The 21948-nt window shown below is 39.8% G+C and overlaps 1 protein-coding gene across 1 annotated transcript in view; it reads left to right on the plus strand.

Annotated features, from left to right (window-relative positions):
* CSMD2 (CUB and Sushi multiple domains 2) overlaps positions 1–21948 on the plus strand; it is a 669690-nt gene that overhangs the window by 578178 nt on the left and 69564 nt on the right. The window contains exons 47-49 of the mRNA XM_060142710.1: positions 13744–13932; positions 16484–16630; positions 19329–19517. Of these exons, the coding sequence (XP_059998693.1) occupies positions 13744–13932; positions 16484–16630; positions 19329–19517 (525 nt within the window). The remainder of the gene's footprint in view (positions 1–13743; positions 13933–16483; positions 16631–19328; positions 19518–21948) is intronic.

The raw sequence follows: 21948 nt of genomic DNA on the forward strand, positions 1-21948 counted from the left end.
GTGGAATTGCTGGGTCATATGGTAACTCTATATTTAAACTTTTGAGGAACTGCCAGAGTATTCTCCACAGCAGCTGAACCATTTTCTGTTCCCACCAGCAGTGTATGAGGGTTTCAATCTTTCCACATCCTCTCTGTTATTATTAACTGTCTTTTTAATTATAGCCATCCTAGTGTATATAATGGGTATCTCATTGTTGTTTTGATTTGTATCTTCCTGATGGCTAAGATGTTGAGCATTTTTTCATGGGCTTATTGTTGATTTGCATGAAGAAATGTCTATTTGGATCCTTTGCCCATCTTTAAGTTATTTATCTGTTTAATTATTGAGTTGTAGGAGGTTTTTTATATATATTCTAGATACAAGTCCTTTATCAGATGTGTGATTTTCAAAAAATGTTCGCATTTTATGGGTTTTCTTTTCACTTTCTTGATGGTGTTCTCAGAAGCACAAAAGTTTTTAATTTTGATGATGTCCAATTTATATATATATATATTTTTGGTGCTTGTGCTTTTGGTGTCATAGCTGAGAAACTATTGCCTAATCCAAGGTCAGGAAGATTTACATCTATGTTTTCCTCTAAGAGTTTATAATTTTAGCTCTTACATTTAGGACTGTATCTATTTTGAGTTAATTTTTATATATAGTGTGAGGTAGGGGTCCAACTTCATTATTTTACATATGGATATCCAGTGGTCCTGGCATCACTTACTGGAAAGACTATTCTTTCCCCATTGAATTGTTTTGGTACCCTGTTGAAATCTATTGACTATAAATTTGGGGTTTTATTTCTTGATCCTCAATTCTATTTTCTTGATCTATAAGTCTATCCTTAGCCAGTACCACACTATCTTGATTACTGTAGCTTGGTCATATGTTTTGAAATCAGGAAGTGTGAGTCCTCCAGCTTTGTTCTTCTTTTTCAAGATTATTTTTGATATGCTGGATCTGCTGAATTTCCATATGAATTTTAGGATCAACTTATCAATATCTACAAAGAAACCAACTGGGATTTTTGTAGAGATTGAGTTGAATCCATAGACCAGTCTGGGTCTCACTGCCATCTTAACAATATTAGGTCTTCCAATCCATGAATATAGGATGTTTTTCCATTCATAACCTCTTCAGTGTACAACTTTCTTTTATGTTTTGGCTTTTTCTTCTCTTTTCTGCTTCAGCTAATGCCTTGTCCAATGATGTCCTAGTCTCCTATGACAAAGATCAGACATTTTTCTATCAGCTCAGAAGCTTGCTACAGCAACATAGAAAATTTGGTGAAATTCAAACCTAAAAACATCACAGTGCAATTATAGAACATCAAGGATAAAGATAAAATGTTAAAACCATCATGGAGAAAAGATAAATCAGACTCATAGCATTATTGCATCAACAATAATACCTATCAAAAGATAAAATGCAACAGGAAAAATAATTGTAAACTGAACTTCTAAACCCAGCCAAATTATCAATTAAGAGTGAGAATGAATTAATGAAATCTTCAGACACACAAGGACTAAGTTACTATCTTACTAAAAGCATAATTAAAGGATACACTTCAGTGCATTAGTCAGGATAGGATAGGCATATGCTGCAATAACAAGCAATCCCCACATCTCAGTGGCTTAACACAACAAAAGTTTATATCTTCTTCAGGCAAAACTTTCTGTAGTCCAGGTAACTCTATAGATCTGATAACTCAGTGATCCAGGCTGCTTCAATCTTGTGCTGCCATCTGAAAACTAGGCCCCTGCCTCCATCCTCCATTGCAGCAGAGGAAGAAAGAGAATGGACGTTCACATAAGGGCTTTTCACTTCCTCAGCCCCAAAGTGACACACATTATTCTACTCACATCTAACTGGCCAGAAATAGGCACATGGATGGAAAGTGAAGTTTTTTATATGCTCAGGAAATAAAAGAAAGTCTGATACTGGTAAACACCAGAAATATCTACCACATTCAGCAAGAAAAAGATGAATACAGGTGGAATGATTCAGATGCAAAAATTAACAATAAGCTAAGAAATCAGTAAAATATGGTAGTAAATCTAAAATATATTGACTAGAAAATAAAATATCTGAAGACAATTTGAGAAATAAATGACATTGGAGAACCTATTTTAAAGAAAGAAAAAGAGCTGAGGGCCCTTTCCTGCTGAGGAAAGCCATAGATATTGATTAACCATGTACATTATTAAAAATATATACCTTTAAATACAATGTTTAAATTTCTGCATAGTTTTCTTAAATTATGTATGTCCATAGTATGTGTAAGTTCTAAATTCATAACCAAAAATAAAGAGAATAAAGTAAATTTGGTTAATCAAATGGGAAACATTGAAGGAGAAAAATATATTTTAAGTCATGGTAAACAGAAAATACAAAATGAGATAGCAAAACTAAGTGCAAGGGCTTCCCTGGTGGCACAATGGTTAAGAATCTGCCCACCAATGATGAGGACACGGGTTCGAGCCCTAGGTCCAGGAAGATCCCACATGCCGCAGAGCAACTAAACCCGTGCACCACAACTACTGAGCCTGCGCTCTAGAGCCTACGAGCCACAACTACTAAAGCCGCATGCCACAACTACTGAAGCCCGCATGCCTAAAGCACGTGCTCCACAACAAGAGGAGCCACCGCAATGAGAAGCCCACGCACCACAACAAAGAGTAGCCCCTGCTCGCCGCAACTAGAGAAGGGCCACGCACAGCAATGATGACAATGTTTAATAAATTTATTTATTTTAAAAAAAAACCATGTGCAAATATATGTGCAATCGTGATAAATATAATTGAATCCAACTGCTAATTAAAGGTCAGAGATTTTCAGATTGGTTAAATTTTAAAAGTCTAATTATAAGCTTTCCATGAACTTAGAATTGAACATATTCATTTGCCTCTCTAAGGTCATAGCTAGAAAGGTGTCACTCATCCCTGGTATGAAGCAAAATGTTAAAAAAAAAATAGATAGCAAGTACTAACCTCTAAAATCTGGTGTAGCAAAGCTAATAACAGACTAAATAGAATTTAAGGCAGAAAGCATTAAAAGACATAAAGAGGGGTATTTCATGCTGGTAAACATAATCTACCAAGAATATATAATAGTCATAAACTTCTGTGCACCTAAGAATAGTATTGAAATGTATAAAGGGAAAATTCATAGAATTACAGGGAGACAGGGACAAATTCACAATTACAGTGGTAGACTTCAACACATCTCTTTCAATGACAACCAAGAATAAGTAGTTAACATAAAATATTTGCAAAATATAGTTATATTAATGAACTTTTGTTGCAAAAACACCATGCCAAAATTTAGAGGCTTTAAACAGTCATTATTTATTTTCTACAAAAGTTGTACTTTAAATATAAGTACCAGATAGATTGCAAGGGAAAGAAGAGAAAAAGATATGCCATACAAATGGTAAACATAAGAAACATAAAGAAATTTCAAATAATACTGCAATCAAGGAGTGTTACCAAAAATAGAGATATTTAGAAATGACAAATAAGCTAACTACATTAAAAAAGATATACAAGTGTATATGCAGATGATAAAAGAGATTCAAAACACATGAAGGAAAAATCAACAGAACTGAATGTAAAAAGTAAAGACAAACTACAGATTAAGATATTCAGAGTATGTGTATTTTTTAAAAGGCCCTGTACCTAGACTATGTAAAGAACTTTTACAACTCAGTAATAAAATAATCCAATGAAAATATGTACAAGAGACTTGAACACTTTGTAAAATAAGGTATGAATGGCCAATAAGTATATGAAAACATGCTCAACATCATTAGTCATAAGGCAAATGCAAATTAAACCATAATGAAATATTACTATGCACCCCCTAGAATAGCTTAAATTTAAGACTCACAATACAAAGTGTTAAAAAGGATGTGGAACAAATAGAATTTTCATATATTGCTGGTTGGGATGTAAAATCATACAATCACTTTGGAAAACCGATTGGAAGTTTCTTTTAAAGATAAATTCCCCTACGCTATCACCTGGCAATTCTACTCCTAGTTATTTATCAAAGAGAATTGAAAACCCATATCCATGAAAAGACTGTTATATGAATTTTGTAATAATCCCAAACTGGAAACAACCCAAATGTTCATCACTAGGAGAATAAAGAAGCAAATTGTCCTATGATTGCTACAGAATAATAAAAACAAAGGAAATAGTGATACATAAAACAGCATGAGTTGACTCTTACAAAAATTATGTTTAGCAAAAGAAACCAGACACAAAAATAATGCATATATGATTCCAACTACATGAAGCTCTGGTACGCAAAACTAATGCTTATAGAAATAGCATCATTGCTTTCCTGGAGCATTGGGGCAGGTCATACTGATTGCAAAGGGGCATAAGAGAATTTTCTGGGGCAACGGAAATAATCTATATCCTGACTGTGGTAGTGGTCACACAGATATATACATTAGCCAAAACTCATTAAAGTGTGTACCTAAAATATGTGCATTTTATTGTACATAAATTATATCTCTAAGTTTTTGAATTTTAAAAAGAAATTCATGAGTTATAAGCAGAAAAACAGGCTTACTGGTAAAGTAAAAAGAAGTACCTGAAATAAAGAGTAGCAAAATAATCAAACCATTAGGTAAGTTAAACAAAGGGAAAAAGCAGGAGCTTACAAAAATAAAAAAGGTAGAGTGGAATATAACCAATGAACCAAGGAAATTTTTAAATTATGAGACTATTTTGGACATATCTATGCCAAAAAATTAATGATATGAGTGAATTTCTAGGAAGCTATAATTTAATAAAATTGACCCCGGTAGAGAGAGAAAGTTTATACTTTCAATATTCTCTTTAAAAAGGTGGGGAGAATGGTTTCAGAGGAAGCCCCACCAAAAACATCAAGACTAGATGGTGTCACGGAAGAATACTACTAAATCTTCAAAGGCCAGATATCTCAAGCATAGGAAAAACAAAAAACAAAAAAACTTGTAAACACTAATGCCTAAATCTGATAACGTTGCACACAAAAAGGCAAACCTATGGACCCATCTCATTTGAGAGAGCATGCCCTGTTTCCCCCTCATGGAGGCAGATTCAAGTAGAAGGTAAAAAGCTTGAAAGAGACCTGCTACTGGAAGGAGCAGACCATAAGGCCTGGGGAACTTAATTATCACCACACCTCAGTGACCTGTGCTGGCTGTCAGGTTAGTGAAATCTGGAACATTTCAAAAGCCAGACTGGTTTCCTCCTTAGAAGCCATTCTTATATAATTCCAATGTTGCTTCTCCATTTCTTCTAAGTCCCACACTGACCATCTTCCTTAGGGTGATATGTTTATCTTTAGATATCTTTTCCTTTAATCAAATTATAATTGACTTACAATATTACATTAGTTTCAGGTACACAGCATAGTGGTTTGATCTTTTTATAGATTATGCACCATACAGTTATTATAATATTATTGACTATGTGGGACTATAGTCAGTGTGGGACTATTCCCCATGCTGTATATCACATCCCTGGGCCTTCTCTATTTCCTAACTGGCAGTCTGTACCTCTTAATCACCTTCAGCTCTTTTCCCAACTCCCCATCCCTCTGTTCTCTGGCAACCACCACTTTGTTCTCTGTATTTGTTAAGTCTGTTTCTGTTTTGTTATATTTGTTAGTTTGTTTTGCTTTTCAGATTTCATATGTAAGTGAAATCATACAGTATTTTTCTTTAACTGTCTGATTCATTTCACTTAGCATAATACCATCCAGGTCCATCCATGTTGTTGCAATTGGCAAGATTTCATTCTTTTTTATGGCTGAGTAATATTCCATTGTGTATATATACCACTTCTTCTTTATCCATTCACCTATAGATGGACACTAAGGTTGCTTCTATATCTTGGTTATTGTAAGTAATGCTGCAATGAACATTGGGATGCATATGTCTTTTCAAATTAGTGTTTTCATTTTCTTCAGCTAAATACCCAGAAGTGGAATTGCTGGATCATATGGTAGTTTTATTTTTAATTTTTTGAGGGAACTCCATGCTGTTTTCCATAGTGGCTGCACCAATTTACATTCTCACCAACAGTGCACAAGGGTTCCCTTTTCTTCACATCTTCACCAACACTTGTTGTTTCTTGTCTTTTTGATGATTGCCATCGTGACAAGTGTGAGGTGGTATCTCACTGTGGTTTTGGTTTGCATTTCTCTAATAATTAATGATGTTGAGCATCTTTTCATGTGCCTATTGGCCATTTGTATGTCTTCTTTGGAAAAATGTCTGTTCAGGTCCTCTGCCCATTTTTAATCAGATTGTTTGTTTTTTCTGATATTAAGTTGTATGAGTACTTTACATATTTTGGATATTAACCCCTTATCAGGTATATCACTTGTAAATATCTTCACCCATTCAGTACGTTGCCCTTTCATTTTTTTTAAATATCTTTATTGGATTATAATTGCTTTACAATGTTGTGTTAGTTTCTGGTGTACAACAAACTGAATCAGCTATATGTATACATGTATCCCCATATTCCATCCCTCTTGCATCTCCCTCCCACACTCCCTATCCCACCCCTCTAAGTGGTCACAAAGCAACAAGCTGATCTCCCTGTGCAATGCAGCTAATTCCCACTAGCTATCTATTTTAGATTTGGTAATGTACATATGTCAATGCTACTCTCTCAGTTCATCCCAGCTTACCATCCCCCTTCCACTTGTCCACAAGTCCATTCTCTATGTCTGCATCTTTATTCCTGTCCTACTGCTAGGTTTGTCAGAACCATTTTTTTTTTAGATTCCGTATATATGTGTTAGCATACAGTATTTGTTTTCTCTTTCTGACTTACTTCACTCTGTATGACAGACTCTAGGTCCATCCACCTCACTACAAATAACTCAATTTCATTTCTTTTTATGGCTGAGTAATATTACATTATATATATGTGCCACATCTTCTTTATCCATTCATCTGTCGATGGACACTTAGGTTGCTTCCATGTTCTGGCTATTTTAAAGAGTGCTGCAATGAACATTGGGGTACATGACTCTTTTTGAATTATGGTTTACTCAGGGTATATGCCCAATAGTGGGATTGCTGGGTCATATGGTACTTCTATTTTTAAGTTTCTTAAGGAACCTCCATACTCTTCTCCATAGTGGCTGTATCAATTTACATTCCCACAAACAGTGCAAGAGGGTTCCCTTTTCTCCACACCCTCTCCAGCATTTATTGTTTGTAGATTTTTTGATGATGGCCGTTCTGACCGGTGTGAGGTGATACCTCACTGTAGTTTTGATTTGCATTTCTCTGATGATTAGTGATATTGAACATCCTTTCACGTGTTTGTTTGCAATCTGTATATCATCTCTGGAGAAATGTCTGTTTAGGGCTTCTGCCCATTTTTGGACTGGGTTGTTTCTTTTTTTGATATTGAGCTACATGAGCTGCTTGTATATTTTGGAGATTAATCCTTTGTCATTACTTCGTTTGCAAATATTTTCTCCCATTCTGAGGGTTGTCTTTTCGTCTTGTTTATGGTTTCCTTTGCTGTGCAAAAGCTTTTAAGTTTCATTAGGTCCCATTTGTTTATTTTTGTTTTTATTTCCATTTCTCTAGGAGGTAGGTCAAAAAGGATCTTGCTGTGATTTATGTCATAGTGTTCTGCCTATGTTTTCCTCTTAAGAGTTTTATAGTGTCTGGACTTACATTTAGGCCTTTAATCCATTTGGAGTTTATTTTTGTGTATGGTATTAGGGAGTGTTCTAATTTCATTCTTTTACAAGTAGCTGTCCAGTTTTCCCAGAACCACTTATTGAAGAGGCTGTCTTTTCTCCATTGTATATTCTTGCCTCCTTTATCAAACATAAGGTGACCATATGTGCGTGGGTTTATCTCTGGGCTCTCTATCCTTTTCCATTGATCTATATTTCTGTTTTTGTGCCAGTACCTTACTGTCTTGATTACTGTAGCTTTGTAGTATAGTCTGAAGTCAGGGAGCCTGATTCCTCCAGCTCTGTTTTTCTTTCTCAAGATTGCTTTGGCTATTTGGGGTCTTTTGTGTTTCCATACAAATTGTGAAATTTTTTGTTCTAGTTCTGTGAAAATTGCCAGTGGTAGTTTGACAGGGATTGCATTGAATCTGTAGATTGCTTTGGGTAGTATAGTCATTTTCACAATGTTGATTCTTCCAATCCAAGAACATGGTATATGTCTCCCTCTGTTTGTATCATCTTTAATTTCTTTCATCAGTGTCTTATAGTTTTCTGCATACAGGTCTTTTGTCTCCTTAGGTAGGTTTACTCCTGGGTATTTTATTCTTTTTGTTGCAGTGGTAAATGGGAGTTTTTCTTTAATTTCTCTTTCAGATTTTTCATCGTTAGTGTTTAGGAATGCAAAAGATTTCTGTGCATTAATTTTGTATCCTGCTACTTTACCAAATTCATTGATTAGCTCCTGTAGTTTTCTGGTAGCATCTTAAGGATTCTCTATGTATAGTATCATGTCATCTGCAAAATCTGACAGTTTTATGTCTTCTTTTCCGATTTGGATTCCTTTTATTTCTTTTTCCTTGCTGACTGCTGTGGCTAAAAAACTTCCAAAACTATATTGAATAATAGCTGTGACAGTGGGCAACATTGTCTTTTTCCTGAGCTTAGAAAAAATGGTTTCAGTTTTTCACCATTGAGAACAATGTTGGCTGTGGGTTTGTCATATATGGCCTTTATTATGTTGAGGTAGGTTCTCTCTATGCCCACTTTCTGGAGAGTTTTTATCATAAATGCGTGTTGAATTTTGTCAAAAGCTTTTTCTGCATCTATTGAGATGATCATATGGTTTTTAACCTTCAATTTGTTAATATGGTATATCACATTGATTGATTTGCGTATATTGAAGAATGCTTGCGTTCCTGGGGTAAACCCCACTTGATCATGGTGTATGATCCTTTTAATGTGCTGTTGGATTCTGTTTGCTAGTATTTTGTTGAGGATTTTTACACCTATGTTCATCAGTGATGTTGGCCTGTAGTTTTCTTTTTTTGTGACATCTTTGGTTTTGGAATTAGGGTGATGGTGGCCTTGTAGAATGAGTTTGGGAGTATTCCTCCCTCTGCTATATTTTGGAAGACTTTGAGAAGATAGGTGTTAGCTCTTCTCTAAATGATAAATGATAGGATTCGCCTGTGAACCCATCTGGTTCTGGGCTTTTTTTCATTGGAAGATTTTTAATCACAGTCTCAATTTCAGTGCTTGTGACTGGTCTGTTCATATTTTCTATTTCTTCCTGGTTCAGTCTCGGATGGTTGTGCTTTTCTAAGAATTTGTCCATTTCTTCCAGGTTGTCCATTTTATTGGCATATAGTTGCTGGTAGTAATCTCTCATGATCCTTTGTATTTCTGCAGTGTCAGTTGTTACTTCTCCTTTTGCATTTCTAGTTCGGTTGATTTGAGTCTTCTCCCTTTTTTTTTTTGGATGAGTCTGGCTAATGGTCTATCAATTTTGTTTATCTTCTCAAAGAACCAGCTTTTAGTTTTATTGATCTTTGCTATCATTTCCTTCATTTCTTTTTCATTTATTTCTGTTCTGATGTTTATGATCTTTCCTTCTGCTAACTTTGGGGGATTTTTGTTCTTCTTTCTCTAATTGCTTTAGGTGTAAGGTTAGGTTGTTTATTTGAGATGTTTCTTGTTTCTTGTGGTAGGATTCTATTGCTGAAAACTTCCCTCTTAGAACTGCTTTTGCTGCATCCCATAGGTTTTGGATCGTCGTGTTTTCATTGTCATTTGTTTCTAGGTATTTTTTGATTTCCTCTTTGATTTCTTCAGTGATCTCTTGGTTGTTTAGTAGCATATTGTTTAGTCTCCATGTGTTTGTACTTTTTACAGTTTTTTCCTATAATTGATATCTAATCTCATAGATTTGTGGTTGGAAAAGATACTTGATACAATTTCAATTTTCTTAAATTTGCCAAGCCTTGATTTGTGACTCAAGATATGATCTATCCTGGAGAATATTCCATAAGCACTTAAGAAGAAAGTGTATTCTGTTACTTTTGGATGGAATGTCTTATAAATATCAATTAAGTCCATCTTGTTTAACGGGTCATTTAAAGCTGGTGTTTCCTTATTTATTTTCAATTTGGATGATCTGTCCATTGGTGAAAGTGGGGTGTTAAAGTCCCCTACTATTATTGTGTTACTGTCGATTTCCCCTTTTATGGCTGTTAATATTTAAATGCTTTATGTATTGAGGTGCTCCTACGTTGGGTGCATAAATATTTACAATCATTTTATCTTCTTCTTGGATTGATCCCTTGATCATTATGTTGTGTCCTTCTTTGTCTCTTGTAATAGTCTTTATTTTAAAGTCTATTTTGTCTGATATGAGAATTGCTACTCCAACTTTCTTTTGATTTCCATATGTGGAATATCTTTTTCCATCCCCTCACTTTCAGTCTGTGTGTGTCCCTAGGTCTGAAGTGGGTTTCTTGTAGACAACATATATATGGGTCTTGTTTTTGTATCCATTCAGCCAGTCTGTGTCTTTTGGTTGAATCACTTAATACATTTACATTTAAGGTAATTATCGATATATATGTTCCTATTACCATTTTCATAATTGTTTTGGGTTTGTTTTTGTAGGTCTTTTTCTTCTCTTGTGTTTCCTGCCTAGAGAAGTTCCTTTAGCATTTGTTGTAAAGCTGGTTTGGTGGTGCTGAATTCTCTTAACTGTTGCTTGTCTGTAAGGGTTTTAATTTCTCCATCAAATCTGAATGAGATCCTTGCTGGGTGGAGTAATCTTGGTTGTAGGTTTTTCCCTTTCATCACTTTAAATATGTCCTGCCATTCCCTTCTGGCTTGCAGAGTTTCTGCTGAAAGATTAGCTGTTAACCTTATGGGGATTCCCTTGTGTGTTATTTGTTGCTTTTCCCTTGCTGCTTTTAATATTTTTTCCTTGTATTTAATTTTTGATAGTTTGATTAATATGCATCTTGGCGTGTTTCTCCTTGGAGTTATCCTGTATGGGACTCTCTGCACTTCCTGGACTTGATTGACTATTTCCTTTCCCATATTAGGGGAGTTTTCAACTATAATCACTTAAAATATTTTCTCAGACCCTTCCTTTTTCTCTTCTTCTTCTGCAACCCCTATAATTCGAATGTTGGTGCATTTAATGTTGTCCCAGAGGTCTCTGAGACTGTCCTCAATTCTTTTCATTCTTTTTTCTTCATTCTGCTCTGCAGCAGTTATTTCCACTATTTTATCTTCCAGGTCACTAATCCATTCTTCTGCCTCAGTTATTCTGCTATTGATCCCTTCTAGAGAATTTTTAAGTTCATTTATTGTGTGGTTCATCATTGTTTGTTTGCTCTTTAGTTCTTCTAGGTCCTTGTTAAACATTTCTTGTATTTTCTCCATTCTGTTTCCAAGATTTTGGATATCTTTACTATCATTATTCTGAATTCTTTCTCAGGCAGAATGCCCATTTCCTCTTCATTTGTTTGGTCTGGTGGGTCTTTTCCTTGCTCCTTCATCTGCTGCATATTTCTCTGTCTTCTCATTTTGTTTAACTTACTGTGTTTGGGGTCTCCTTTTTGCAGACTGCAGGTTCGTAGTTCCTGTTGTTTTTGGTGTGTGCCCCCAGTGGGTGAGTTTGGTTCAGTGGCTTGTGTAGGCTTCCTGGTGGAGGGGACTGCTGCCTGTCTTCTGGTGGGTGGGGTTGGATCTTTTCTTTCTCATGGGCAGGGCCGCGTCTGGTGGTGTGTTTTGGCATGTCTGTGAACTTAGTATGACTTTAGGCAGCCTGTGTGCTAATGGGTGGGTTTGTGTTCCTGTCTTGTTAGTTGCTTGGCATGGGGCATCCAGCACTGGAGCTTGCTGGCTGTTGGGGGGATCTGGGTCTTAGCATTGAGATGGAGATCTCTGGGAGAGCTCCCACTGATTGATATTACATGGGGCCACGAGGTCTCTGGTGGTCCAATGTGCTGAACTCGGCTCTGCCACCTCAGAGAATCAGGCCTGACACTGGGCCAGAGCACCAAGACCCTGTCAGCCACACGGCTCTGGGAGCTCAGGCAAAGTCACCAGGAATCATCTCCAAATGTTAAAGACTTTCAGCTTACTAACCAAGAGGAAATGCCTGCCCTTTCATTTTTGTTGATGGTTTCCTTTGCTGTGCCAAAAATTTTTAGTTTGATATGGTCCCATTTGCTTATTTTTGCTTTTGTTGCCCTTGCCTGAGGAGACAGATCCAAAAACATATTGCTAAGACTGATTTCAAAGTGTATATACTACCTATGTTTTCTTCTAGGAGTTTTATGGTTTCGGGTCTTAGATTTAAGTCTTTAATCCAGTTTGAGTTTATTTTTGTATATGATGTGAGAAAATGGTCTAGTTTTATTCTTTTACATGTAGCTGTCCAGTTTTCCCAATACCACTTCTTGAAGAGACTGTCTTTTCCCCATTGTGTATTCTTGCCTCTTTTAGGATAGATTAATTGCCCATATATGTGTGGACTTATTTTTCTCTATTCTGTTCCATTGATCTATGTGTCACTTTTTGTGCCAGTACTATACTGTTTTGATTACTGTAGCTTTGTAGTATAGTTTGAAGTTAGGAAGCATGATAACTCTAGCTTTGTTGTTCTTTCTCAAGATTGCTTTGGCTATTCAGGGTCTTTTGTGCTTCCATACAAATTTTGAAGTTATTTGTTCTAGTTCTGTGAAAAATGCCATGGGTATTTTGAGAAGGATTGCATTGAATCTGTAGATTGCTTTAGGTAGTATAGACATTTTAATAATAGTAATTCTTCCAGCCCATGAACACAGAATATCTTTCCATTTATTTGTCTCATCTTCAATTTCTTTCTAGATATCTTAGTACTACTAATCAGGTCACAGCCACGCTCTGCTGTTTCCTTCTGTCCCTGGTGTAATTATCATCATCATCTCTATAATTTATGGAGGCATGTCATACATGTATTATTTAGTATAATATGGTAATATATTATATTATAATATATAATCTTATTAAGATTACATATTATAATAATAAAATAATCTTAATTTATTAAGATTAAAATAATCTTTAAAGATTAAAGAATAATCTTTAAAGATTAAAGAATAATCTTTAAATCTTTAAAATATTAAAGATTAAAATAATCTTTCCTTAAAAGATTATTTTAAGGAAAAAGAGACCTTAAAATAATATATAATTATATATAATTATATAACATTTTGTGTAATACAACAGCCCTGTAAGGTAGGTGTTATCTTTTTGGGTTGGAGGTGGTGAAGCTATTGCACAGAAAGGAAATAATTTGTTCAAGACCACACAGGTAGTAAGTGACAGAGGTGGACTATAAATCCAGGTGTGTTTGACTCAAAATCCCATGGGCTTACCTCTGCCCTATACTCTCCTTGTCCAAATCAAACTCATTTAGCTCTTGGATTTGAGGATGCCTTACAGTTATCTATATGTACGTATCATCCCCACCTGCTCCAAAGCCCATATCTGAGCTAAGAAGTGATTCCAACCAACTGACCAAGCCTGAGTCTCAGCAATATAGTAACGTTGACACAGAATCTGAGACCAACTCATGCCATGGAGCAGTAAAATGATGGGTATTGGAGTCTTGCTTGAATGTGCTCAGATGCCATCTGGTTTTCCAATGGTTGTCTTCTTCACCAGAGAAAAGCCAATGTGTTGGCACTCGTTCCATCTCCATCCCATGTACCTGGTATTTCTCTTTCTTTCTCCAAGTGCACTGCCCAACGAATGAGCTCCTGACAGACTCCACAGGTGTGATCCTGAGTCAGAGCTACCCGGGAAGCTATCCCCAGTTCCAGACCTGCTCTTGGCTGGTGAGAGTGGAGCCCGAATATAACATCACCCTCACAGTGGAGTACTTTCTCAGTGAGAAGCAGTATGATGAGTTTGAGATCTTTGATGGTAAGTAAATCAAATTGTGCCCTGCTAAAGATAGCACAGACTGGCTTCAAAACCCCAGGAGTCTATGATGCAACCTCCCAATTAGGACTTTCCAGATGCTCCACACAAGGTCTTTCCCTACCACAGAAACTCCAGTACCATGGAAGCTGATGAGTTGTATGAGCAGGCCTGCTCATGTTACAGCCTAGACCTGCTACAGCACCCTTTCTTTAATCTAGCCACCACTCAAAGCTAGCCCCTTGAATGTCAACCAACAAATGGGTCATAACAGTACTCCCAAGTGAAGTGTATGCTGCTTCCAAAACCCAAAGAGGTCTATGTCAACCAATAAATGGGTCATAACAGTACTCCCAAGTGAAGAGTATGCTGCTTCCAAAACCCAAAGAGGTCTATGTCAACCAATAAATGGGTCATAACAGTACTCCCAAGTGAAGAGTATGCTGCTTCCAAAACCCAAAGAGGTCTACCAAACACTATGCTTTTCTCTTGGTGGTAGGAGGGGAAAGGTGATAACCTGCCCTTTAATTTGGAGGATACGTCTCAGCATGCCCCAGACCACAGGACCCTAAAAAATTCACCTGACTCTTTGTAGGCTTCCTCTGACCCTTTGGAGCGTGTGTCTTGCAAAGGCATCTACACTAATTGTCCCTTCTGGCACATCAGATCCAATTAATACAATGTCATCGATATAGTAAATCAATAAGCTGTGTTCTGCAGGATGTCCAGATGGTCCACATCTCCTCATATTACATTATGACAGAGCAGGAGAATTAACATAGCTCTGGAGCAAGACCATGGATCTATACTGTTGTCTCTCTCATGTAAATGCAAATTGCTTACAATCCTCCTTTCTGGTGGGTATAGAAAAGAATGCATTGCTAGATCAATAACTGCATTTCATATAACCAAAGCTATGATAATCTACTCTAATGAATATACTACATCTGGCATAGCTACTGCAGTTGAGGCTACTACTGGGTTAAGCTTTGGGGACAAGACTCCATTTCTTACCAATCCCATCCCTCATATAACCCTGTTGTAACAAAGGAGCCGTAATAGTGCTTTGGGTCCCAGGTATCAGCATCTATTCACACACTCTGTATACAAAAGTCTTGCAAATATCCAGGCATTCCCTTTTCCCCAATATTCAGTTACCTGAATTAATAGTGGTGGGTCTTTTGGGATAAAGACTCAGGAATCACTACCATATCCAACTGGTGTTATTTTGTAGAGTCCTTGTTCATAAGGACCCAGCCCCTCCTTCAGCCAAAGTATTCTGGAGTAAGAAACGAAACCTGGCTCAAGTCTCCAAATTACTCCAGGGATTGGAACTTTCTACACCCTTTTGGTTATATATTCATGATCTGTTTTCTTCATATGTTCATTTTTTTTGGCCGCCCATCTATCTTGCCCTTAGGAATATCATGTTGTGTCAGCCATCTCCATAGATCCTGCAGGTCAGGCCCTCCTGGCTGCCATCCCAACCTTGCTGCCCATTTTAGTAATTATGCCAACCAGTGCTTCTGCCTGGCCTCTGCATTTAGGCTCCTTTCCTCCCCATCAATACTAGGAAGCCCAGCTTGGTGACAGCCTCTCCTCCCATCAGTTTCCGCCTACAGAGGACAGCCAATTCTCAGGTTGTTGATGTTTGTCCTCACCCCCTCAGCAGTGCATTCCTTATTGCTTTAGGAACTGGTCTGTCCCCCAGATCCTCCCGAAGGTCACGGTCAGCTGGTGGGTGTTCTGGTCTAATACAGCAGACCTGTCCCAGCATGCCATTCCTCTGAGCCATTTGACCCCTTCCTTCATAGTTTGTCACAGCAATTCTGATGGCTCTCCTTTGTTTAATGTGGTCTATTACTTCTGCCAAGCTCCCAAGAGCTGTCTCGGCAGCATATGAGAACCATCACTTAGGGCTCTTTCCAGGATAATAAATCCTGTGTTTTGGATTATCTAGCTTTGTACTCTGCCTCTCTTGAATCAGCACCCTTGGGATGCACTTCCAGGAATCTAAGGAGGAGAGAAAGAACAGGGAGGCCTCTCTGGAAAAGCCTTGGAAGGGACCATTGGGGAGCTATGTTATTTATGACATTGAGACATGATCGTGTTTTCCTCTAGCTTTATTGCTATCTATTCATTCATAAATATTTTTTCTATGTGGCAGGGACTGACCTGTTTTTAGTATGCACAAGTAGGATGGTGAGATAGAAAATGTTCCCAGGTTGAAAACCAGCTCTTTTAACCCGCTGCTTGACTGTGGGCAAGTCCCAGAATGGCAAATAGATGTCATCTCACCTGCCAACGTCTATGTGTTGTCAGGGACTTCTTGGATCCCTGCTTTAGGGCTCAGGAGGGGAGAGCACCTAGAGCAAAGCCTGTGGATACTGAGAGAGGAGCAGATGGACCAGTGATGATGCTGAGTTACCATCCCAAATCTTCACGTCTTCACTTGAGGAGGGGAAAATCGGAGGTGGTTACATTAAAGGTATCACATCTAGTATCTCTGATAGCTGTGATAGTCTGTAATCCTGTGTCCACACTCTCCTCCCAGGTCCCTCAGGACAAAGTCCTCTGCTGAAAGCCCTCAGTGGGAACTACTCAGCTCCCCTGATTGTCACCAGCTCAAGCAACTCTGTGTACCTGCGCTGGTCGTCTGACCATGCCTACAATCGGAAGGGCTTTAAGATTCGGTATGCAGGTGAGTAAAACATAAAGACTCATGAGACGGGCCACAACCCCCGAGCCCCTTACATTTCTCACCCAGAAGAATAAGCCATGGGCCATGTCCCCGTGCCTGGCCGAGCTCCTCCACACGCCTGGGGACTGGCAGCCTTTCTCCTCCTCGTAGGCACTCTCACCTCTAGCTGCACAGTGTCCTTGACATTTTCCCACCTCCCCTTTTTCTATACCTCTCCCCACTTTTAAGCTCTTCCCTCTTTCTGCTCATACTGCCAGCCTGTGTCTTTTGGATAAGTTTATTGTATATGACCTGATAAGGCCTATAGGTGGTCCCGTCCCTAACACTGTTGAAATGTTAATAGAAGGTCCTTTAAACCAAAAAACCCTAAGATGTGGGTCCCCAACTGGCAAATATTAGACAAGCAGCAAACGATGGGTTATATTCCAAGTCCAGGAGCCTCTCTTCTGCTCTGCAAGCCATATCTCATAGGCAGTGTCAGATCGAGGGCCAATCCAACCGGATGGCTGAACAGCCAGCCATCTACAAGGAACACAAAAATATCCTTGAAAATAAAATGAGATGGAGAAAATCAACGTTATCTGAACTCCCATCACGGGGATTACTGTCTGTCGCTGGAAAGAAAATTTAAAAAGCTGTTTGCTGCCCATTTTGCAGGGCAGTGGGTCCGTTGAACTGCTGGCTGGCTCTGTGAGCTTGGGAGCAGAAATGAATTACTTAAGACCATGGCGAGTTCCACCAGGCACCAGTCCCCCTGCAGCACTCTTTCCCCTGGCTGCATTTAGCCTGAGCTCCAAACAAACGTTGGACAAATTTTCAAAGAATATTGGTTAGAAGGGATGTCAGATATACATATTATAGCCTGAGTTGCCTCTTGTCTCAATCCATCTCTTCTCATGGGCTGCCGACTTGGAAGGCCAACCCAAACTTAGCAGGCTTTCGAAGTCTTAAGAAACTCTTAGGTATGGCTTTGGGGGTGGGGGGGACCAGCCAGATGAAGCTGAGGGGAGCCTGGGAGGAGAAGGAGCTTTACTATCTCAGCGTCCATTTCCTCTGCAAAGTGGACCCCAAATTCCTTTCCCCCACGCACACAAGAAGGAGGGTACCTTCACGCCCCCCAGGGTCGGCAGTCGGCTCTGTCACTCAACCTCTTCAGGCCTCGGTTTCCTCATGATGGAAAAGAGACCTTAAGCCATCTGTCAGGGAGGTTCAGGCTGAGTTCCTAGAAGCTACTAACACAAAAGAGAAATAAAGCAATTTAGGAGCATTTCACTATGCTAGTCGCTAAACTCTGAACTAAAAGCCATTAAGGAGTTGTGCTTCCCTTGGTGTTTTTAAAGATTAATCACCTATTTGTGGGTAATGAGTCAGTTATAATTACAATACATACGCCACATAGGAAGTGAATTAATTACATGGTGAAACAATGAGTCCTTAATGGAAATACAGTAGAGTCATGTACTTTGCACATGCCTCTATCACTGTGACTAAGTATATTTTATAACTGAGATTCTTGTTCTTGACCGAGGTAGACTTGTAGATACCACATAAACAGGACACAGGTGGCAAAGCAGAAGTAAGGAAGCGTTTCTGGCTTGGAAAGGAGGTGTTTAACACATCCATTTCACCAGCAGAGGGATGTGATCACGTAAGAGGCCAGAGGACCATACTGTGGGGAGGATGCAGGAAGGGTCCTGTCATCTTCATCCTACCTTGATCCCATGCCAGGGACTCTTAGAGCAGATGAACAGGCTTGCTCTCTGTGCCCCTTTGGTCATCCCTCTTTCCCGGCCTCACAGAACTTCCCCCGAGCATCCCTGGCAGAGGTTTTTATTGCCAAGTTCTCTAAGGCTGGGGTTTTTGTCTGTTCTCTTCACTGTTGTATCCCCAGCACTTAGAACAGCACCTGGCATATAATAGACACTCGCTATCTGTCTGTTGAATAAATGAATGAAATAAGTTGAAGCCAGATGTCGAGGGGGAATTAGGACTGTGGGTTTGATGCCCTGGGTTGCCACAGCTCTCTCTCCCCCCATCGTCCACACACAGCAGAAAGCAGGACAGGGACCATTTACTGAGCACTGAGTGCCCTGCACTGGGCTGGGGGTTTTACAGACACGATCCCATTTAAATTGTCCCCAAACCTATGAGGGAGGCATTGCCAGTCGCAATACACAGGTGAGGAAAATGGAGCTGAAAGCGCCTCAGTGATTTGTCCCAAGTCACAGAACTGTGGAAAGGTGGGAAATGGGACTTGAGCACAGCCCTGACTCCAGAGGCCTCGCCCCTGCGGTCACACCCTTCTGGAACCAACCCCATTGGGTTCTGTTTTCTGTGTCCCTTTGGGATATGGTGGGATTCGAGAGCCTGAACTCAGCTGCACGACTAGTGCTGCCTCCAGGTGCAAAGGGGACCCAGTGCTTCATGGAGCTGTTTTTTTCTTGTTTTCTTCTCTTTCCTTTCCTGTTTCTCCTTTCTTATCCTTCCCTTCTCTCCTTTCCTTTCCTTTCCTTTCTTTCCTTTTCTTTGGCTTTCCTAAACTTGGCTGCTTTTCAGTATCAACCTCCTCACTAGCAGTGGACCTGGCAGTGCTGAAGATAGGGACAGAGAGGGAGAAGCAAGGGGGCGGGCCCTGCATGAAGGACCACCTCTGTCTTCCCACTGTGTGTGGTCCCCTGACCTTCATCTCGTTATCCAGCTCCCTACTGCAGCCTGCCCAGGGCTCCACTCCATGGCTTCCTTCTGGGCCAGACCACCACCCAGCCTGGAGGCTCCATCCACTTTGGCTGCAACGCCGGCTACCGGTTGGTGGGACACAGCATGGCCATTTGCACCCGGCACCCCCAGGGCTACCACCTGTGGAGCGAGGCCATTCCTCTCTGTCAAGGTGAGAAGCAGGTGGGAAAGAGGTGACAGGTGGCTTGGGTCCTACCCGCAACTTGGGCTTGTCCCAGGACCAATCACTTCCAAATGTGGGCTTCCTCCTAGATAATTCATTCATTCTTTAAGCAAACATATACTGAGGATCCGTAATATCTGAAGCCCTGGGGCTAAACAGATGTGTAAAACACAGCATCAGTGTTTTCAGAGAAGGGAGGGAGACGGCTGTGTAGCCACAAAAATGCCAAATGACAGAGGAAGGAAGTGCTGTATCAGGAGCGCAAACAGTACTGTGGGAGCCCAAGGTTAAGAGGGGACCTACCTGCTCCTATACAGCTAGGGGGCTTCCAGAAGAGGGGTTGCTTGGGCTCATAGAACAAGGAAAGTTGGGGGCCAGGCATTGGCAAGGAAAACATTCTAGGCAACAGCAAAAGCGTTTGCAAAACCACAGACTCTGAGAGAGATCACAAAATATGCAAAGCAATTGGGGCTCACAGAAGTACCAGGTCCGGTGGGAGGAGACGAGGGGCAGAGGGAAGCAGGGTGAACAATGACCATCACCTACGCAGTCATCAGCGATCAAGCACGTGATATATACCAGGAAGTTTGCATGCATTGCTTTTGATCATTTATGGGATTTTATTTTCCTTAAAGTAATATACATTCAGACTAGAAATCTGAAGAAGAAAAAAGAAACTATAGATAATGCCAAAGAAAAAGTGAAAATGACCTATAACCCCATCAACTGAAATCACTGCTGTTAACATTTCCTTTGGTCGTTCATATATTGTTTATAAAAATGGCATTATTGGTGTACAAATCTATTCATATTTTGTTAGCATCTATCACATGATTAGATACACTTAGTCATCAATATTTGCAATGGTTGTGTAGCATTATAGAAAAACTGTCATTTATTCAAGTATCCTACTGTTGGTCATTTGACTTTCTGTATTTTTTGCTACTATAAACAATGCTGCTGTTAAAATCCTTATAATTCCATCTTTGGGATCATCCATATTTATTTCCTTAAAATAAATTCCCAGAAATGAGATTATTGAATCATACGTATACAAAGTCTACAGCTTTTGATACTCGTTGCCATCCAAAAAGTTTGTCTTCACTTATGCCTCCACCAGCAGCTTGTTGTCCTTCCTCCCAGATTCTCAACATTATATACTGCATTTTAAAAAAGAAAGAAAAATTTACCAATTATATAGACAAAAACAAGAAATCACTTAAGGTTGAGGTTCTTGTGTTTTGGTTCCCAGCATGGTGACGTACTTTTTTAATGACGTCTGTCATCTCTGACCCTCACAACCTTCTCGGGCCTGTGCCTGAGCTTTCTCAAAGAACAGAAGCAGTGCATCATTGATATTCTCTTTAATGCTTTAAGCAAAGTTCACAGAGAACTGATTGTCCACAAGTGGCAAACGTCTTTTGGCTTCAGTTTCCATTTTTCTAACTGTATCCACACAGACAAGTCTTTTTCCCAAAGTTCTAGTTGGAAGCAACCAGGCCTCTCACCTCTATCTTTTGTCACTTCCCAAAACCAAGCTCTGTCCACTCATCCCCACACTGCTCTGTGCTGCTCCTCTCCATCCCCAGCCCCAGCCCCCGTTCCTCTCCGATGCCCTCCCTCTCTGCCATTCCCTCCGTGCTCTCTGGAATCCTGGTTCCATGGCCAACAAGTATACACCCTCAGTCACCGCCCAGAAGGCTCTCTTCACTTCCTTCCTCCACGGAGACTGTGGCTCTCATCTGAGAACACAGATGCTGTGGCCCTTTCAGGGGAGGGGGCTCATCCCCTATTTCCCACAGAACCCGGGGCGAAAGGCCTGGCATGCTTCCCTTTCCCTGCTGCTGCTTTCCAAACCATACTTCTCCACTGACAAACACAGCACATTGGAGAGTCTATGCATCCTAATGCTTTCTCTCTCCTTCCCCTGCCCGTTCTCTCACTACGCATTCTCTCCCTCAGAGGCCTCATTCCACCACAAGCTTTCAGGTACTTTGTGATTCTCCCCCCTCCTCTCCTACTCATGGGAGGTGTCCCTCTGGGTTTGGGGGACTGTGGTGTGTGATGGGGATCACTAGACAGCCTGGTAGTCTCTCAGGCTAAGAGGTTACCTTCTGTCCTCTCAGTTATCCAAGAGAGAAGGGCCAGGGAGGGACAGTGAGATGAGCTGCCTTTGGCACCTTTCAATCTGAACACTGTCTCTCTCCAGCTCTGGGAAACTCCCATCTATGATCATTCCATCCCCTCCACTTTCTCTGTTCTCTTTTCCTGCAGCCCAGACGTGCTGGACCTCCTGGGCTGATTCCCTGTGTTTCCAGTTCTTTTCTCTCTCATTTTCAGTCTCTGTCTTTTTGGTCTATATTCTGGGAAATTTCATTTACTTTTCATTTTGTCGACTGAAAAAAAATGCACAGCCTAA

This window comes from Lagenorhynchus albirostris, chromosome 2 (genome assembly GCF_949774975.1).
Source record: "Lagenorhynchus albirostris chromosome 2, mLagAlb1.1, whole genome shotgun sequence".
Taxonomy (NCBI): Eukaryota; Metazoa; Chordata; class Mammalia; order Artiodactyla; family Delphinidae; genus Lagenorhynchus; species Lagenorhynchus albirostris.